The sequence below is a fragment of the Oreochromis aureus genome, linkage group 8 (assembly GCF_013358895.1).
Source record: "Oreochromis aureus strain Israel breed Guangdong linkage group 8, ZZ_aureus, whole genome shotgun sequence".
Lineage (NCBI taxonomy): Eukaryota > Metazoa > Chordata > Actinopteri > Cichliformes > Cichlidae > Oreochromis > Oreochromis aureus.
This window is the reverse complement of record NC_052949.1, coordinates 17871335-17887760: the sequence shown is the minus strand read 5'-3', so window position 1 is coordinate 17887760 and position 16426 is coordinate 17871335. Positions and strand designations below refer to the sequence as shown.

General features: G+C 37.1%; 1 protein-coding gene across 1 annotated transcript; it reads right to left on the bottom strand.

Annotated features, from left to right (window-relative positions):
• Positions 1-1314: 1314 nt before the first annotated feature.
• Positions 1315-13279, bottom strand: LOC116317818 (integrin alpha-M-like). The gene is made up of 29 exons (XM_031736693.2): positions 13176-13279; positions 12893-12996; positions 12398-12468; positions 12193-12307; positions 11422-11549; positions 11166-11311; positions 10782-10932; positions 10462-10612; positions 10128-10201; positions 9874-9994; positions 9386-9525; positions 9110-9256; positions 8805-9017; positions 8572-8705; positions 8130-8272; positions 7862-8016; positions 7633-7758; positions 4536-4609; positions 4312-4453; positions 4123-4221; positions 3945-4024; positions 3764-3850; positions 3596-3665; positions 3393-3491; positions 3191-3271; positions 2960-3070; positions 2712-2825; positions 2523-2633; positions 1315-2390 (listed from the first exon to the last, which is right to left on the bottom strand). Exons 3-29 carry the CDS (start codon positions 12446-12448, stop codon positions 2298-2300), a joined length of 3156 nt encoding a protein of 1051 aa, XP_031592553.2. The 5' UTR covers positions 12449-12468; positions 12893-12996; positions 13176-13279; the 3' UTR covers positions 1315-2297.
• Positions 13280-16426: the final 3147 nt, after the last annotated feature.

Sequence of the window (16426 nt, the reverse complement as noted above, 5' to 3'; positions counted from 1 at the left end):
TCCTCCTGTGTAGTGGACTGTAGCTGTGTAAACTTGTGAAGACTGGTCTGACTTTGTTTTTCTGTGAGTAAAGGTGTGTCTTTGCAATGGAAGTTGTAGTGGTCCACAGTGAAAGCAGGTACATGGTGACATCTGGTGGCCAAAAATATGAAGTGCAGCTTGAATCCACAAATAAAATGAACTGCTTCATTATGATTGCCCACTCTGCAGAGTAGAGTTCACAATTCTGTGGGCCACCGTTGTGTTGCTTTGAACATGTATTTTTGGGGGGTGAAAAAATTTTCATGTGTATTTGTTTAAAAATAAATTTGATCAATAAACTTTCCTTATTTAAACATGCCATGGTGTGGTCTTTCTTTGCTTGTGATTACTTGATGTTGGCAAATACAATAGATGAAAAATACATATAATATACATATAAGACAGCTAAGACCTGGCTCTCTGTAATAACTGGGAAACTGGGAATCATTTAAAATGGTTCATTTGTGAGTCTCTCACTCAAAATGAGTTTGCAATAATACCATAATGTGGAAAAATGTAGTGTTTTCTTGATAAGCACAGTAGTTTTGGTGTGTGTTGATGTCTTTGTAAAAAGGTTTCTTGCATGACTAGTTGGGATTTAACTTTACAAACTGACAGTTAGTTAACACAGTGTACCACTGAAACACAGCAGATATTATTGCTGAAAATGGGCCTCTGCAGATATTCCATTGAACCTCATTCATCATTTGTGATAAACATTACTTTTAAACATTCATATTTCTGATTCATTTTTAAAAAATGAAAATGAATTTCACCGTTTTTAGAAAATAAGATGTTTCTAATTCACTTCAAACTTTTGAGCTGTAGTGTAGATTGCAGTGATAGTGTATGGCTCAGGATTATAGAAGATGATATAGGACTATCAGGACAGGGAGAGACTGTTAAAACATTATGAACTGTCTTGCTGTAGAGAAAGTCTTTCATCCTTGAAATGCTACCAAAATTTCTGATGAAAGAGCTAAAAAATGTAGTCTTGGATTTGAAATGATGACAAAACCCTCATCCGATACAGACAGATACATGCATACAATACACAAGTTTGAGGTCAGATTAAAAAGTCATTTTTTAAAAATACAAATTTCCATTTCCTTTAATGTAATATTACATGAAGTTTAACAGTAATGTTTTCACAGATGTTCTTTTTAATAAATCAGTTATGTTGTTTTAGAACATATCTACACAGTAATGCAGGGGCCCATTTTTGTAATAATCACTCCTTTATTCAAAGGTCACATGGTCATGTTACTTTTAAACATTTATATTTCTTTACATTTCTGATTAATTAATAATTTTCCCTACAAATCAAAGCAGGGAACACTCTTACATCACACTGACTGGAAAAACCTGTCTTTCATTTTTACCTCTAAAGTTTTATCTGCTTTTGCCCTCTCACCAAATATTGAAATACTACTAAAAATACATGCCAGACTGTCATAGTTCTGTTGGACTTACCAGTCTTTAGAAATGACATAAAGTTAAATTATGTTTACAGTCAAAATCATGGAGATACATAGAAAATATCAAAGAGTTTACTAATACTGTGAAAGTAGACACTGGCGAGGACAGGTGGTGCTTTAAGTAGGGTAAAGCTGGAAAAAGAAGATGGTCTTTTTTCACATCCTGAAGTCCAGGCTGCTAAAGAATCTGCTCTTCTTTGTTTTGCATGATTAATAATCTTCATTCCTTATTTATAGTTTGGTTGTAAACACCTGAGCACTATATTTTTTCAGTCTATAAAATGAATACTGCTTTATGTCAGAGATGACATCTTATACAGTACACTAGATTCATTTAGATGTGGAAAGACATTTCATTGTCAGCACATTAACTAACTAATAACAAAGATACACAGACCATTAAAATAAAGGTTAGATTTGATTTTAAAGGCCTAATCTTTCTTGCTGGACTTACAGGCTTGAAAATCTACATAAATATATCCTCTTAAGACAAATATCCAGTGGTGGCTTCTTATTTAAAATAGGTTCTCCAGTTTTATGGTCCTGAGTCTTGAGGATCCTGACCACCAGGTAGGAACCTTTGTTACAGATCATAGCGAATGACTAGGCAAGGGAGTGATTTAGACACAGCAAGCTATTTTCTTTTTTTTCTTTTTTTTTCTCAGCAAGCCGTTTTCTGTTTAATTAATCAAATGCGGTAACATGGACATTTCTACACACCATGTTCACCCCTGAAATTATCAGGATGGTCTACATCTGTCATTCAGATTAAATGTACAGCTACAAATGCCATCTTTGTTACTCTCCTGAGGGTGCACCTGCAGCCGTCCCTGGATCATCTTCTGTAATTTCAATTATCATCTGTTTGTATTTACTCTTGAAAAATCCAGCCTAAGAGTGAATGAAAAAGCACATAAAATACAGAAATCATATATTAGAGTTCCAATAAAAATGTAACCAAGCTACATGAGAAAAACAAACTTGTAAACTTTTAACTGAAAAAGTATAAAAAGAGTCTTTCACCTTATACAGGCTAGCGGTGAGTAAAGCTAGAAAAGCCAGCCCTCCCAGGGATCCTCCAATGATCGCTTTGGTGAAATTTGGCTTAGGATACACTTCTACTTCTGCCTCAATCTGACAGATGAAGTGACAGAATGTGAATAAAATTAAAGCTCTAAATACGTCGAACAAAAGAAAATATTGTATAATCACCTTGTGAACAGGAGGATTGTTGTTAGACCCTGTTGAAAAGTAGATGTACTGGTTTTTGTCATACTCCAGACTGGCAGTGCTGGTCAAGAGGAATTTGGCAGACTGAAGCCCAATCTAAGGAAAAAAATACATCACGAGTTGAGCCTAAATTAGATATTGTTTGATTTAACAGGAAAATGGTTATAAACCTAAACATTTAGCAAACAACCCAAAACATATTAATTTAACATAAACTACCCATCCATTACCTGCTCTATCCATCCTGAACTGAGGTTGGCAGAGATTTCATACATCCTACTCTCCCGTATTCCCATGAACGTGTTGCACTTGAACACTCTGCACTTGGCTACAGAGCAGTCCTGAGAATGATTTAAACAAGACTGAATCCAACAAAAACTGTGATAGCTGCATTTGTGATAGGTGAGGTGAATGTTAAAAGAGGTTGAATTTCAAAAGCTCAAGTGTAGAGCTATGCTTACCACCACCTTATTTTTTCTGGTCTGAGGAACAAAATTTTTGACAAGTGGTTCTTCGTCAATTCCTCTCTGACAGTCTGCAATCTGAAATACATTTAATTCAGGTATGTTTGGTTTTGTCCTAATTATACCACATCCATTCATCCATACATAACATTAAGCCATTTTTAGAAATGATGAGTGACTCGAGACTTTTGCACAATACCTGTAGACTGATCAAATTCACCCAAATGTCTTTTTTACCAAGCTTCACTGGAACCCTGATCACCACAGTGAAATTAAGTGCTCTGATATCATTTGTAATCTAAACGGATAAACAAAAGGACAACCAAGCATTACAATTAGATTTAGATTATACAGAACATATAAATACACATATATAGATTTATACAGAACTTATATTTTGACCTTAATTGATTGCTGGATTGGTTTCTGCAAATCACTCCTCCCAAATGTGAAATTGTTGTAGCTGAGGGAGCTAAAGAGACATATTTAAAAAATTAAATAAATACCATGTAATACAACATTTGTTAATTTCTAAACGATGCTTTTTATTTCAAGTGGAAGAACCCATACCTTTCAAATGTCGTAAAAATGCTATATCTCACATCAATCGATTTATTTTTATAGAGTTCATTTGTAGTGGCATGCTGCTGATTTCCACTGAAAGGAAGAAGTGAAATTATTCATATTGTATCTGTGGGACTGTTGCTTTAATGAAATAAATAGAGTAAAACCTATACAAAAGGAACAGTACCTGGTGGCATTTGCAGTGACAAAGATCTTCCTCTCAAGTTGACTGTTGGTGTCAATCCCATAGGAGACAATGAAGGAAGCCTTAATTTAATGGAGGAGACATATCAAATTGCGTGATCTCTTTTTGCTATAAACAAAACTATAAAGAAGTGAGAGAAAGATATTCTAAGCAAATAAACCTTAGTTTTGCTCTTGAAAATTGGCTTGTCAATAGTGCAGTCTGTCCTTCCTCGTGATAAACCATCTTCACTGTCCACAGAGTTGCACCCAATTCTTCCCTTTATTACAAAAATAAAATGACTGCTGGATGGATTGTAAGAGCAGCAGATCAGTGATGAACTGATACAGACTTGATCCTGATGCTTTACCTGCTGAATGGTGAACTTCCTGTAGGAGAGTCCAGCTGGGTACGTGAGAATAACACGACTGTTGTAGGAGTTTTCTCCTCTGTTCTCCACTGTGACTGTGACATCCAAAAGCTCATCAACGCCCACTTTAACCTCTGAGGATCTGTCAGAGTATGAAGGAGGATGAGAATAAAGGGAAAGGAATACAAGCACAAGCAAAACAAAGCTTTGTACCTGAGCCTCACCTGGTGAACGTAAAATCCACTTTAAGGTTATCAACACATTTGTTGTCAGTGCCACAGTTGATGTCAAACTCTAACTGTGGAAGAGAGCATGTTGGAAAACATATTTAAATGATGAATGACTTATTCCAATTAGCACATTGTATAGGCAAATCCAACAACCAATTTTTTCGTTCTACCATCTCGTGGAGGTTTTTTGCAGTTCCTACAGGGAAGAAAATCATTTCTGATAATATTCTTGATCCACTTCTGGACAACTTTGATCTCAGACACAAGCGATCATTCTAAATTAAGAATTGTGTATTTTGAGCTCTTTTTTTTAATTGCTTCTTGTTACTACTGCATTAGTCTTTGACTGGTAGTACAATTAGCCGTATATTAATATCCAATAATCATTTTCTTTTTGGTGGCAGAAGGGAAATAAAATGATTACTTAAACATTAAAACCTTTTAGTGTGCTCCATGGTGGACATAGAGAGCTGGAAGTACAACAGCTGATCACTTATTCTTGTTATAATTCTTTGAAGTCTGCTTAAATCCAGCACTTGGGCTGCATGCATAGATGGACTACCTTATTATAGCAGGGAAGATGTTCTGGGAAGAACCTCAAATGTTAATGATGGAGACACAGAATGAGAGATGGAACAACACTGTCATCCCTAATGTAGCATCCCAGTGCACTTCAGACCGAGCAACACCCTCATCCTCAAAAACTGTCATCTCAAGGACAAAACACCCAAAGAAAACTTAAATAACATAGTGTACACTGTACAATACAGTAAGCAAACCTTAGATAACACTCAGACATGGACATGCATTTGCACTTAAAGAATAAGGACACTGGGTGCCGGTTGAGGTCACTGGGATGAGCAGGTGACCGTATGCCGTATGTCTGAGAGCGGCCACACTGGGTTTGAATCTGACCCACGGCCCTTTGCCACGTGTCTTCCTCTCTCGCTCTGTGACTCTATACTGTACCTATCGAATAAATCCAGAAAAAGGCCAAAAAATTATTTAAGAAAAAGGACACTCTTTGACAGTTTTTGATGCTATTCTTGGGATTTTGGACTAAGAAGACAAATGGTTCAAGAGAGTAGTAAAGGATGTGCTCTACATCCACTGTGGAAAAGCTCTCATTGAGTAGAGTTGGTTGCTTTCAGTCTCGAGATTCCTTAGCTCAGCAGTCCCGATCCATGAGTCGTTTGGTACCAGGCCACGAGAGTTGAGGCGCAGGTGTGAAATTTATGGTTTTCAGGGTTTTTATCGGTTTTTAGTGTTATGTTTTTATAGTTTTTATCATTAACTCCATTTCCCTGGGTCTTTTCCCGTGTGTTATAAATAAATCTTCTTTTTTTGGTACCGGCACCAGTTTTACTTTGTTGTATTCATTCGTGACACCTTAAAGGCCGGTCCATGAAAATATTGTCACACATAAACCGGTCTGGTTTATGTGTCCCAAGCTAAAATCGGGTTTGGGGACCGCTGCCTTAGCTCACATGATAGCTGGTGGGCTAGTGACTCTTACAGGAATAACACCTTGACCCACTCTTTGTTTCAAACTTTGTTTCACTCTTAAAGCCATTATAGGAAATGCATTATAAAAAAAGGAATGTGTTTCTGCAGAACATTTGTATTCAAAGAACAACTGTTTGTTAGATCTGTGTATTTACGCTCAAGAAATTGAGCTTGATTTAAAAAAAACATAAACGCTGCAAATTTGTCCAACAAAATGTCGCCGTGAATAGCTTCATTAAGAATAAGTGATTTCAAAAAATGTTTTTAATGCACAAAATGTTCGCATGGATTTTACATGTTCAGTTTGTAAAGGCCTTTAGTCTTTGTTTTCTCCATCAGATGCTGTAAATCCTTTTGGATGACAGAAATTTTTTCTGGAACTAAAAAGACGTTCAGTGGCCTCACGCACAACCAAACATCACATTGACCTGGATGACTTAGAACTGACACTTTAACTGAGTTTAATGGTCAATTTCATGTCAATAAGTAAATTAATTCATACAATTAATTAATTCAAGGGAAAGACTAAAGTTGTTTTCTTGGCCCAGTTGTGTGTTAATCAGTGTTGGTCAAGGTACTTGAAAAAAGTAATCAGTTACTAATTACTGATTACTTCCCCCAAAAAGTAATCCCGTTACTTTACTGATTACTTATTTTCAAAAGTAATCAATTACTTAGTTACTTAGTTACTTTTTAAAAACACGATTTACAACCTGAATAGGTGATAAAGCGATAGATCTTTCAGCCCAATTCTACTTTTTCTGCATAATTCATCATACAAAATGTAATCAAATGGAAAAGTCTCTTTTTAAAACTTGTTTTATTAGTTTTAATCTTTTAACTTTATGCATCAAGCAAAAATTAAATTATATGCAACATTCTCTGACTGGAAGAAATTTGTGTAACATTTAAACCTATTTTCTGCACATTCCAGCACATAAAATAAAATATTTTTTTGTGTTTACACTCACTCTTTCAAATAGATCCAAGTAAAACACAGCAGAAAATAAATAAAATCAAAGACTAGCGGTCCTGTTGCTCTATTTTCACCTGTAAAGCAGGACTGGGGTAGGCGGAGGTTTACCCTGGTGCAGGTGTGCTGCAGCGGTCAGTGGAAGAATCCATGAGTTTCTCTGTGAATTTCACATTACGTCGTAGTACACTCGGTGCTTGCTTGGAAGTTTAGGGTTTTTTCGCTGTAAAAAGAAGTTTTCTTCCCACGCACAACGGACTAATGTTTTTGTCACTTTTTATGGAATCAAACTCAAAATAAGGTCAGTACTTCCACGCTTTAAACGCTGCATGCTACACTCTGTCACGCACTCCATATATTATGATCTGCAGACAGCTGTTGTCACGAACGTCGCACTCGCCACGTCACTGTCATGAGACGTTCTCGCAAAAAAATCACGGTTTTAGTAACGCAGTAACGCAGCGTTCCTACGTGAAAGTAACGGTAATCTAATTACCGTTTTTGCAATAGTAATCCCTTACATTACTCGTTACTTGAAAAAAGTAATCAGATTACAGTAACGCGTTACTGCCCATCTCTGGTGTTAATACACTGTGTTTAAAGATTACTTACAGGATAAATGGTTGTTGTTTGAGCCTGTGAGGAAAGACTTGGTCTGGGATTTCTGTTGATGGACAAACCATTAAATGTGAATTTGAGCTCATTGGAAAGAGCAATAAGAGCATCTTCTGGACAGGCCTGCAAAAAAGGAGCAATTTGGTTTGTATTCAGTGTTGTAGGACTCTCTGAACTGAACTTTGATTGTTTGCATTGTTTTTTCCTGATATTATTAGATTTTTACCTCAATAAGTAACTTCAGAGTTGAACACTGTTGTCTTCTTAAGACCACAATTACTGATCCAGATTGTTCTTGTTGTTTCCCACTGACATAAGCTCGGTTGTTTGGAGATTTACGAGTGGCATCCAGTGTTAAAGTATAATTAATCACTGCTTGAGCTGGAATAAAACACAGTTTAAATTCAATGCTAAAAATTTACAAACAAAAAAGAACCAAATAAACTGATGGGCAGTGGCTTTGTTGGTGAATGATGTAGAGTAGAATGATGAACCTGTGTTGACTGCAGACACTCTGCTCATGGTGAAGCATATTTTAGCTGTGTTCTCCAATGGTTTTGAGCAGTCTACATTCTGAGTAGGGATTTGGTTTGGGTTGAATGACACCTCAGCTTTCACCATTACTGTGGGTCTTGATCTGGAAATGAACATCACAGGAAAATACCACACTGCATATTTTACAAACCACTACTGCTTAAAAGTTTTGGGTCATGCAAAATCCTTTTTGAAAGTAAAGATAATTTGTTTTTATCTAATAGTTTATATCAAAGTGTCTAGAAATGTTATAAATTTTTGTAATAATTTCCATAAAATTATTTATGGAATTCATTCTAAACTTTTAACCAGTGGGGCATTCATTTTTTTTATTTAACAGAAATAGTTAATAGAATTAAACATGGACACTAATAATGCATGACTGGACTATATTGGACTTACCTCAATAAAACAACTTTGCCCTTTGAACCCACCGCTAAGTCAGGCAGTCCGTCAAAACTGTGGTCAAAAGACGACTGACTGATTGTGAGGCCAAAGAACTTCAGTCCTGACTGGACCTCAGAGCCAGTAATTCTCTGTGTACATGAAAATATTTTAATTAATCAAACTGCAGATAATGACTTTAAATTACAGATTAGTTTAGTCATCCTCATGAGTTCTTTGATGCTGTGCACCTGTGAGTAAGTAGGGCTGATTCTTCCTCCTCCTTCACCATTAAATATGTAGATGCTGCCTTCACCATCATTCTCCAAAGGTGCTCCAACTGCCAAATCCCTGAATCCATCTGAGTTTAGATCAGGCAGTACAGCAAGAGAAGAGCCGAACCTTCCTTTGACAGCTGCATGTCCTCTTAGTACTAATGGATCATCAAAATGACACTCCACAAACTGAAAGGAGGAGAGTGAATATTTTATGAACATTAAGAAAGTTGACAAATAAACCGATTAATTGAACTGCAGTAGATAAAACTGTGATTTACCAAACCAGTTAATCTGCAAACATAAACTCTTCCCTCTCTATCAGGCTCCATGTACATTGGGGCAGATATGAAGATTAGATCAGTGATGTCATCATTATTTATGTCCATGGTACACACCTCTGCCCCAAAATATTCACCAGTCTGATACTGTGTAAGGAACACATTATTAAATGAAAAGAATCTGATAAATGAAAATTGTATGGTTTTGTTTATATATAGTCTAAATATATTTTACATTGTCATTCAGGTCTATCACTTTATACCGTACATACGTACCTGCCATGGAAAGGGCTCAATCTTTTGATATCTAAAGCTATCTCTGTTAACAGCAACCACAACTCCTCTGTGTTTATATCTTGGAGCACCAATAACTGTCACTGAGCCACTCCAGGATTTAGCAATCGCCATGGAGTAACCTAGAATTTAATAGTCAAGCAGTCTTCAGTTAAAATAGTAAAAAATATTAAAATATAGTCAGACAGAGAATTACATATATTTTCAAGAATATTTACGGAAGATGTTTTTTCTTGAAATGTTGTCATTTGTTATATTTCATATTTTATGTGACATAAAGCACAATCAAAAACAACATGACTAACATTAAACACCTAATTAAAGCATACTCTCCCTCAGCCTTTGGAATCCTTACTCGTCCTTTATGTGTTGTCCATTTTCCAAACTGATTGGGGGAAAGAATTACAGCACAGCAATGTATATACTACATAATCACATGTTTATGTGTTAGTTGTCAGTAATATTCTTACCAAGATAACTGTCAGGCTCAAACAACACATCCTCATATGTTTTCACTTTCTGGCCCTCTGTTGTGTATTGCACGTAGCCTCCCTTCCACTGGTTTGCACCAACAATAGACATCTGAATTCCCTACAGTGTAGACAGAAATGTACAGAAAAATACATGTGTGAATGTATTATACAGTGCATTTAAATTTGGAGTTTTGTTTGGTTTTCCTTTCTTTTTATCACTTGACTGTCTGAGTTTAAAGTGTTTTAATTACCTCAGGCACATAAACTGCACTGAATCCCTCTTGAGACATTTCCATTTTCAGTGACTCTCCACTGGTTTGAGATCCTGTAACATGAAAATAATAAATAAGTACTCAAAGGACAGGCTGTGTAATTTCAATTTGTTCATGACCTGAAGGACTGATTCTAGATAATCACTTTATTAAAAGTATGTCATGTATGTATTGTTTAACACACTAATGTAAAGAGATAAAAAGGTGAACATCTCTCAGGCCTTTACTGCAGGTGGCTTCAGTTGCTTTAATTTTTATAGCTGGAATGTTTACATAAATTTGAACAAAGTTGTAACATTGTTTATGTTTGTACCTTCGATAGAGAAAATTTTGTCCTGTAAATTCTGTCTTATTATTTCAAGGGCGTTGAAGTCCCTAACTTGAAACACGTGTTTGTCTGACGGAGACGATGCAATGGTTTTCAGTTCCTGTTCTGCAGCAGGTTTATTAAATGCATTCCCCACCTAGAAACACACACACAGCTTTTACTTTACTAGAACCCACACAGTCCTCCTCATGAAGAATGGTGCCTCATTTCATTAGTGTCAGAAAATTAGGTTAACTTTACAGGGTCATTTAAAAGATTAACCTTTTGAGGAAACTGGTACAGTGCAAAACTGAGCAGGTACTTACCCCAATAGCAAACCGTACAATCTTTTTACTCTCAGCTAGCATTGCTACATATGGTAAGCGATGTGAGTCATGAGATTCTCCATCAGTAATTACTATCAGCACCTTCTTTACATTTGATCTGGATCCTCTTCGTGGTGTAAAAACATTTTGGCTGATGAAGAGAAAAAACAGAGTTTCAGTCCATCTTTCTTTATACTGCATCTTTTAGATGTTTCAGATGTTGAAGAGAACTACTTAAATAAAAATCATGATGCCTTCTTTTACAATATTCTTGCTAATATAACAAAGAATTATGATTTTTTTAATCTAGCTCTACAAGTTATCTCTAACCTCTGACATACTTCATTCACTGTGAAAGATGTGTAACATCATGGCAGCACTTACACAACATGTTCGATGGCCTCAGCGGTGTAAGTTGCTTGGTCTAGTTGTTTTATTCCGTCAATGTTAGAGTCCCATGATCCAGATGAGAAAAAATTATCAAAATAGTAATGGACCTTTGATGAAGTAGAGAACTGGGAAACAGAAAACTGAAAGAAAAAGTGTGGAAAATAAATAGGAAAACCATCAATCATGGAAATAAAGAAATATGTAATGTCTGTGTTGTGATTTATCTGAGAATAAGAGTAGAGTTCCTCACCTTTGTATCACTTGAGAGAAAAGACCGAACCAGATTTTTCACAAAGGTCTTCATTGTTTGAAAATCTTCGCTATATACACTCCCTGAACCATCCAACAGAAAGGCAATGTCTGCTTGTAGCTGGCATTCTGCCAAAAAGATGGGTAGGAAATGTAGTGTTGAGCAACTTTAAGTGGCCTTTCTTTGTGAGGAAGATTTACTCCCTCCTTATTATTCAGAATAGTATCACAATAATATTCTTTTAAATATCCTTTTCTCTTCTTTTTCAGTCCCCTGTTCTTTTCTTTCAGTAAGCTGTAAGAAATTTTGGTTCCATTTGCCATCACAGCCAGCCTGCTGAATCTTTGGTGCATGCTTATTTGTGACTTGGGATGTTTACATAACTGGGAGTCAACTGCCTTCATAAATTATGTTTGTGTTGTAATATGATTTCTGGAAATCTTAAATCTTGCCCAAGCTAAAATCCTAATAATTAAAAATAATTAAAAAGTCCAAAATTACTACTTAAAGCAATGAAAACTAATCTCAACCAATTAAAGTGACTCTGGGGGGTAAATAAAACTGAATTCAAAATTCAAAACATAATTAAAACAAATAAAAAAAGAATATTTAAAAAAAGCACAATGACTTTAATAAATGAGTTTCAGATTGTTTAAAATGTATTAGGTTATTGGGTCACAGCGATTAATTGTGTGAATGTGCAGTGACATAAGTATTTATAGATTCTATTATTATTATGAGTTTGTTTTCACAAACTTAGTATCCTGTTACCTTTGACAGAAGAAGGTATGGGACGCTCAAATCTATTGGAACGGTCTATTTGAAAGCAGACTCCACTGTACATGGTGATACTTTTGCAGTCCTTTGGAATAGTTGGACCACATGCCTCAAAAGAGAAAATGTCAAATTATGATGAATCAAGCATGCTGATTATTCTTCCATTCCAGTGTGACACGTCTGCAGTTCACCAACTCACCACAGCATTTTGGGTTCGAGGATCACTTTTCATTGTCAAACCAAGAGACATGTTGATAGCAAAGTTTGGCTCTGTATTTAAAGCATTGAGTATATATTAAAACACTCATAAAATAAATGTTGGGGTCACTAGAAAATACATTTTATTTGACTGACTGCCACTTTTCGTACCACATTACAAAGGGAAAGAATGCAAAATACACTAATCTAAGTTCACTATTACTGTGTCTGAAAATCATCAAAAATTAATAACGTTTATCAAAAATTAATCAAACAAACAATTACATTCAATTAAGTGTTTTGTTATTTCATGACAAAACACTTACATGTTTAAGCTTAATAATGCATTGCAAACTCGCACATTTCATTTTTTTTCTCTAGTAATCCACCTTATCTGCAAATTAATCTAATTAACATCATATTCTAAGATCTCAATACTTGAAAGATACTGTCAGAGTTTCAGGATATTGTGTTAAGACATCAAGAAACTACCTACCTCGAAATTGTATATTTAGGCAGTTTTCTCCAGAGATGGTACACCTGTATATTTTCCCCTTTCTGTTTTGTGAATACTGTTCAAGTGGGGCACTGACAAGCAAACTAAGGAGAGAAATCCAGACATTAGATAACATTTTGGTGAGTAAAGTGCAGTGAAAAACCTCCAGTTGTTTTATTACATGATTCAATATTTCTTTGAAAAAAACAAGTATTACTGGTAAATGTTATAAGCAGGCAATTGTAAACCCATATTAAACATAAAAATCCATGTTCTGACTTACTCTGATTGTCTTTGAACCACCTGGTAGCCAAAACCAGCAGCAGAGCTCCTCAGGGTCTTCCAAGCCACAGGATCAATATTGAAACAAAGTGCAGCATTTAACACTGAGAATTAAAGAAAGAAAAACATTATTAAAGCTGAATATGGAATGATAATGTGATTTATTTCAACAGCTCAGCCTTCTTTAGTTTCTTTAGTTACTAAATTAATTACAGGGGGATCACACTCGTCAGCCTCCCTGGGAAAGTCTGTGCCAGGGTGTTGGAAGGAGAGTCCGTCCTTTAGTTGTACCTCAGATACAGGAGGAACAATGCGGTTTTCATCCTGGTCACGGAACGCTGGACCAGCTCTTTATGCTCTTCAGGATACTTGAGGGCGCATGGGAGTTTGCTCAACCAGTCTACATCTGTTTTGTGGACTTCGACCATGCCCCTTGGGGTGTCCTGTGGGAGGTGCTGCGGGAGTATGAGATGTCTGGCCCATTGCTACGGGCCATTCGATTCCTATACAGCCGTTGCAAGAGCTTGGTTTGCATAGCCGGCAAAAGGTCGGACTCGTTCCCGGTGGGTGATGGGCTCCGCCAGGGCTGCCCTTTGTCACCGATTCTGTTCATAACTTTTATAAACAGGATTTCTAGGCGCAGCCAAGTGGCGGAGGGCTTTCACTTTGGTGGCCTCAGAATCTCATCTCTGCTTTTTGCGGATGATGTGGTTCTGTTGGCTTCATCGGGTGATGGCCTCCAGCTAACACTGGAACGGTTCGCAGCCGAGTGTGAAGCAGCGGGAATGAGGATCAGCACCTCCAAATCTGAGGCCATGGTTCTCGGACGGAAAAGGGTGGAGTGCCCACTCCGGGTTAGAGATGAGTTTCTGCCCCATGTGGAGGAGTTAAGTATCTCGGGGTCTTGTTCACGAGTGATGGGAGAAGGGAGCCAGAGATCGACAGATGGACTGGTGCTGCAGTGATGTGCATGCTGTACCAGTCTGTCATGGTGAAGAGAGAGCTCTCAATTTACCGGTCAATCTACGCCCCTACCCTCACCTGTGGTCACGAGCTGTGGGTAGTGACCGAAAGAACAAGATCGCGGATACAAGCGGCTGAAATGAGCTTCCTCCGAAGGGTGGCTGGCCTCTCCCTTATAGATAGCGTGAGAAGTTCAGCCATCCGGTAGTGGCTCAGAGTAGAGCTGCTGCTCCTCCACATCTAAAGGAGCCAGTTGAAGTGGTTCGGGCATCTGACAAGGATGCCTCCCGGGGGCCTCCTGGGTGAGGTGTTCCGGGCATGTTCCACCATGAGGAGGCCCCGGGGCAGACCCAGGACACGCTGGAGAGATTATATCTCTTGGCTGGCCTGGGAACGCCTTGGTGTTCCCCCGGACAAGTTAGAGGAGTTGGCTGGGGAGAGGGAGGTCTGGGCTTCTCTGCTTAGGCTGCTGCCCCCGCGACCCGGCCCCGGATAAGTGGAAGAAGATGGATGGATGGAATTACACTAAAGTCAAGCAAGTTCTGAATTTTTTTGCTCAGAGCAGTTATTCAGTTTAAAAAAACACGTTTTAATATTTCCATTTGGAATCAGTTTTGTGTCTTTAGTTGTTGTATTTTACTTCATCAGTCCAAGTGTAAATGCTGAAACTTGAACTTTAGAGAAAAGATATTGTAGTTCCCACTTACATGTTAAGCACTTTGGTACACCATTGGTTTTTAAATGTGCTATATAAATAAATAAAGTTTGTTGTTGTTGTTGTTGTTCTTTCTAAAGCTCAAATAATTTATTAGGTATTTAAACAGTATCATACACATAGATATGTACACAGTATGAAAACTGATCATTATAATAGTGTATACATTTGCCCTTTTACAGTACTGAAAAAAAGGAACTGAATGGACAATCACGCCATTGTGCACATACATCCTGTTCTCGTCAACTGTGTCAGATTCATCAGTTTATATCACACACACACACACACACACGCGCGCGTGTCACATAGAAAATGTCTGAGGTTTGTATTACAACTCTACAAATCCAAAAATTTAATTAAAATCAGCAAACCATGATTTTTTTGGATATTCAAATAATACAGAGTAGCAAATACTTTGTCACATGATTAGGATACAGTAAAAATCAAAAGGGACTGTTATTTCGGTTACCACCAAAAAAAGTTACTTTTTTGGGCATGACCTGACACATCTTTCTCTAAATAATCAATATATAATATAGTGCTAACTTTGCATTGTTCCTGGCTTCTTGCATCTTACATTGTTCAACAGTGACACATTTACAGTGAGAAATATAAATGTAATAAAAAAAAATATTCCTCATCATTATAACATGCTGTCAACCTTTTGTCAGGACAGCCTTACTGTGGTCATTATGGTTTCAAACACACATTTCTGTAGGTAGCTTAGTTCACAGAGGATGAAATTCAAATAAGTAATAAGTAAATGGCCACTAGCAAAGTACTGTATGTCTAGAAGATATAGTTTCACTTCTAATTTTTATTACCAGTACTCCAAAAAAATCTTTTTTTGGGTGAAAAATGTTGCCACAATTTTGAAAGACAAAATGAGAAGGCACAAACTTGCCTGACAAGAACAGTATAGCACTGATGATCCAGTCCATTGTGTTACTCCCATGAAAAAAATAAACTGAAATGTGATTTTTCTGTTTCAATTTGACTACTCAAATGAGCTGTTACTTCTTCTGAAAGTGCTAAAGGAGTTGTTGAAACTAAAATGCAGAATGCACAGAGTGAATGCTCAAACTTAAGACAGTCATTTAGAGGAACTCTAATGTAGGAGGAGTTAGAATACTGATATCACTGTCTGTTTTACTTGACACACTGCACTTTGGTAGACTATTTAAAATTGATGTGACTGTTAAAGCACAATTAAAAACAACATCACATATACTAAAAAGATTGAATAATCTATTAGTTTCTGGGCAACCAGATGAAATCATTGCAATCACAAGTAAAAACAGGAAGCAATCTGACAGTGTAACCTACCAATTTGCCCACTGGTACGCAATTTGGCTGTGGGTGAGGGACCAGACAAAGAAGAAATCAGACGACCCTTGCCACAGAAACACTAAGGAAACAGGCCTGGGGAGGGTGTTTGAATGAGATTACCCATGGGCCTTAGCCCATGGTGCCTGACAGGCTGCAGTCTACAGAGCAGACATAGTCTCGGCCTCCTATCCAGTCTTTAAATCTGACGTCATTAGCTGTGACTCGGCCCAAACTCCTCTGCAGGT

Coding starts and splice junctions, on each gene's coding strand:
- LOC116317818 (XM_031736693.2), bottom strand. CDS start 12,448: ATGTCTCTTGGTTTGACAATGAAAAGTGATCCTCGAACCCAAAATGCT. Junction 9,995..10,127: donor GTGCAGTTTATGTGCCTGAG/GTAATTAAAACA, acceptor TCTACACTGTAG/GGAATTCAGATGTCTATTGT. Junction 8,706..8,804: donor TCAGCCCTACTTACTCACAG/GTGCACAGCATC, acceptor TCATGTACACAG/AGAATTACTGGCTCTGAGGT.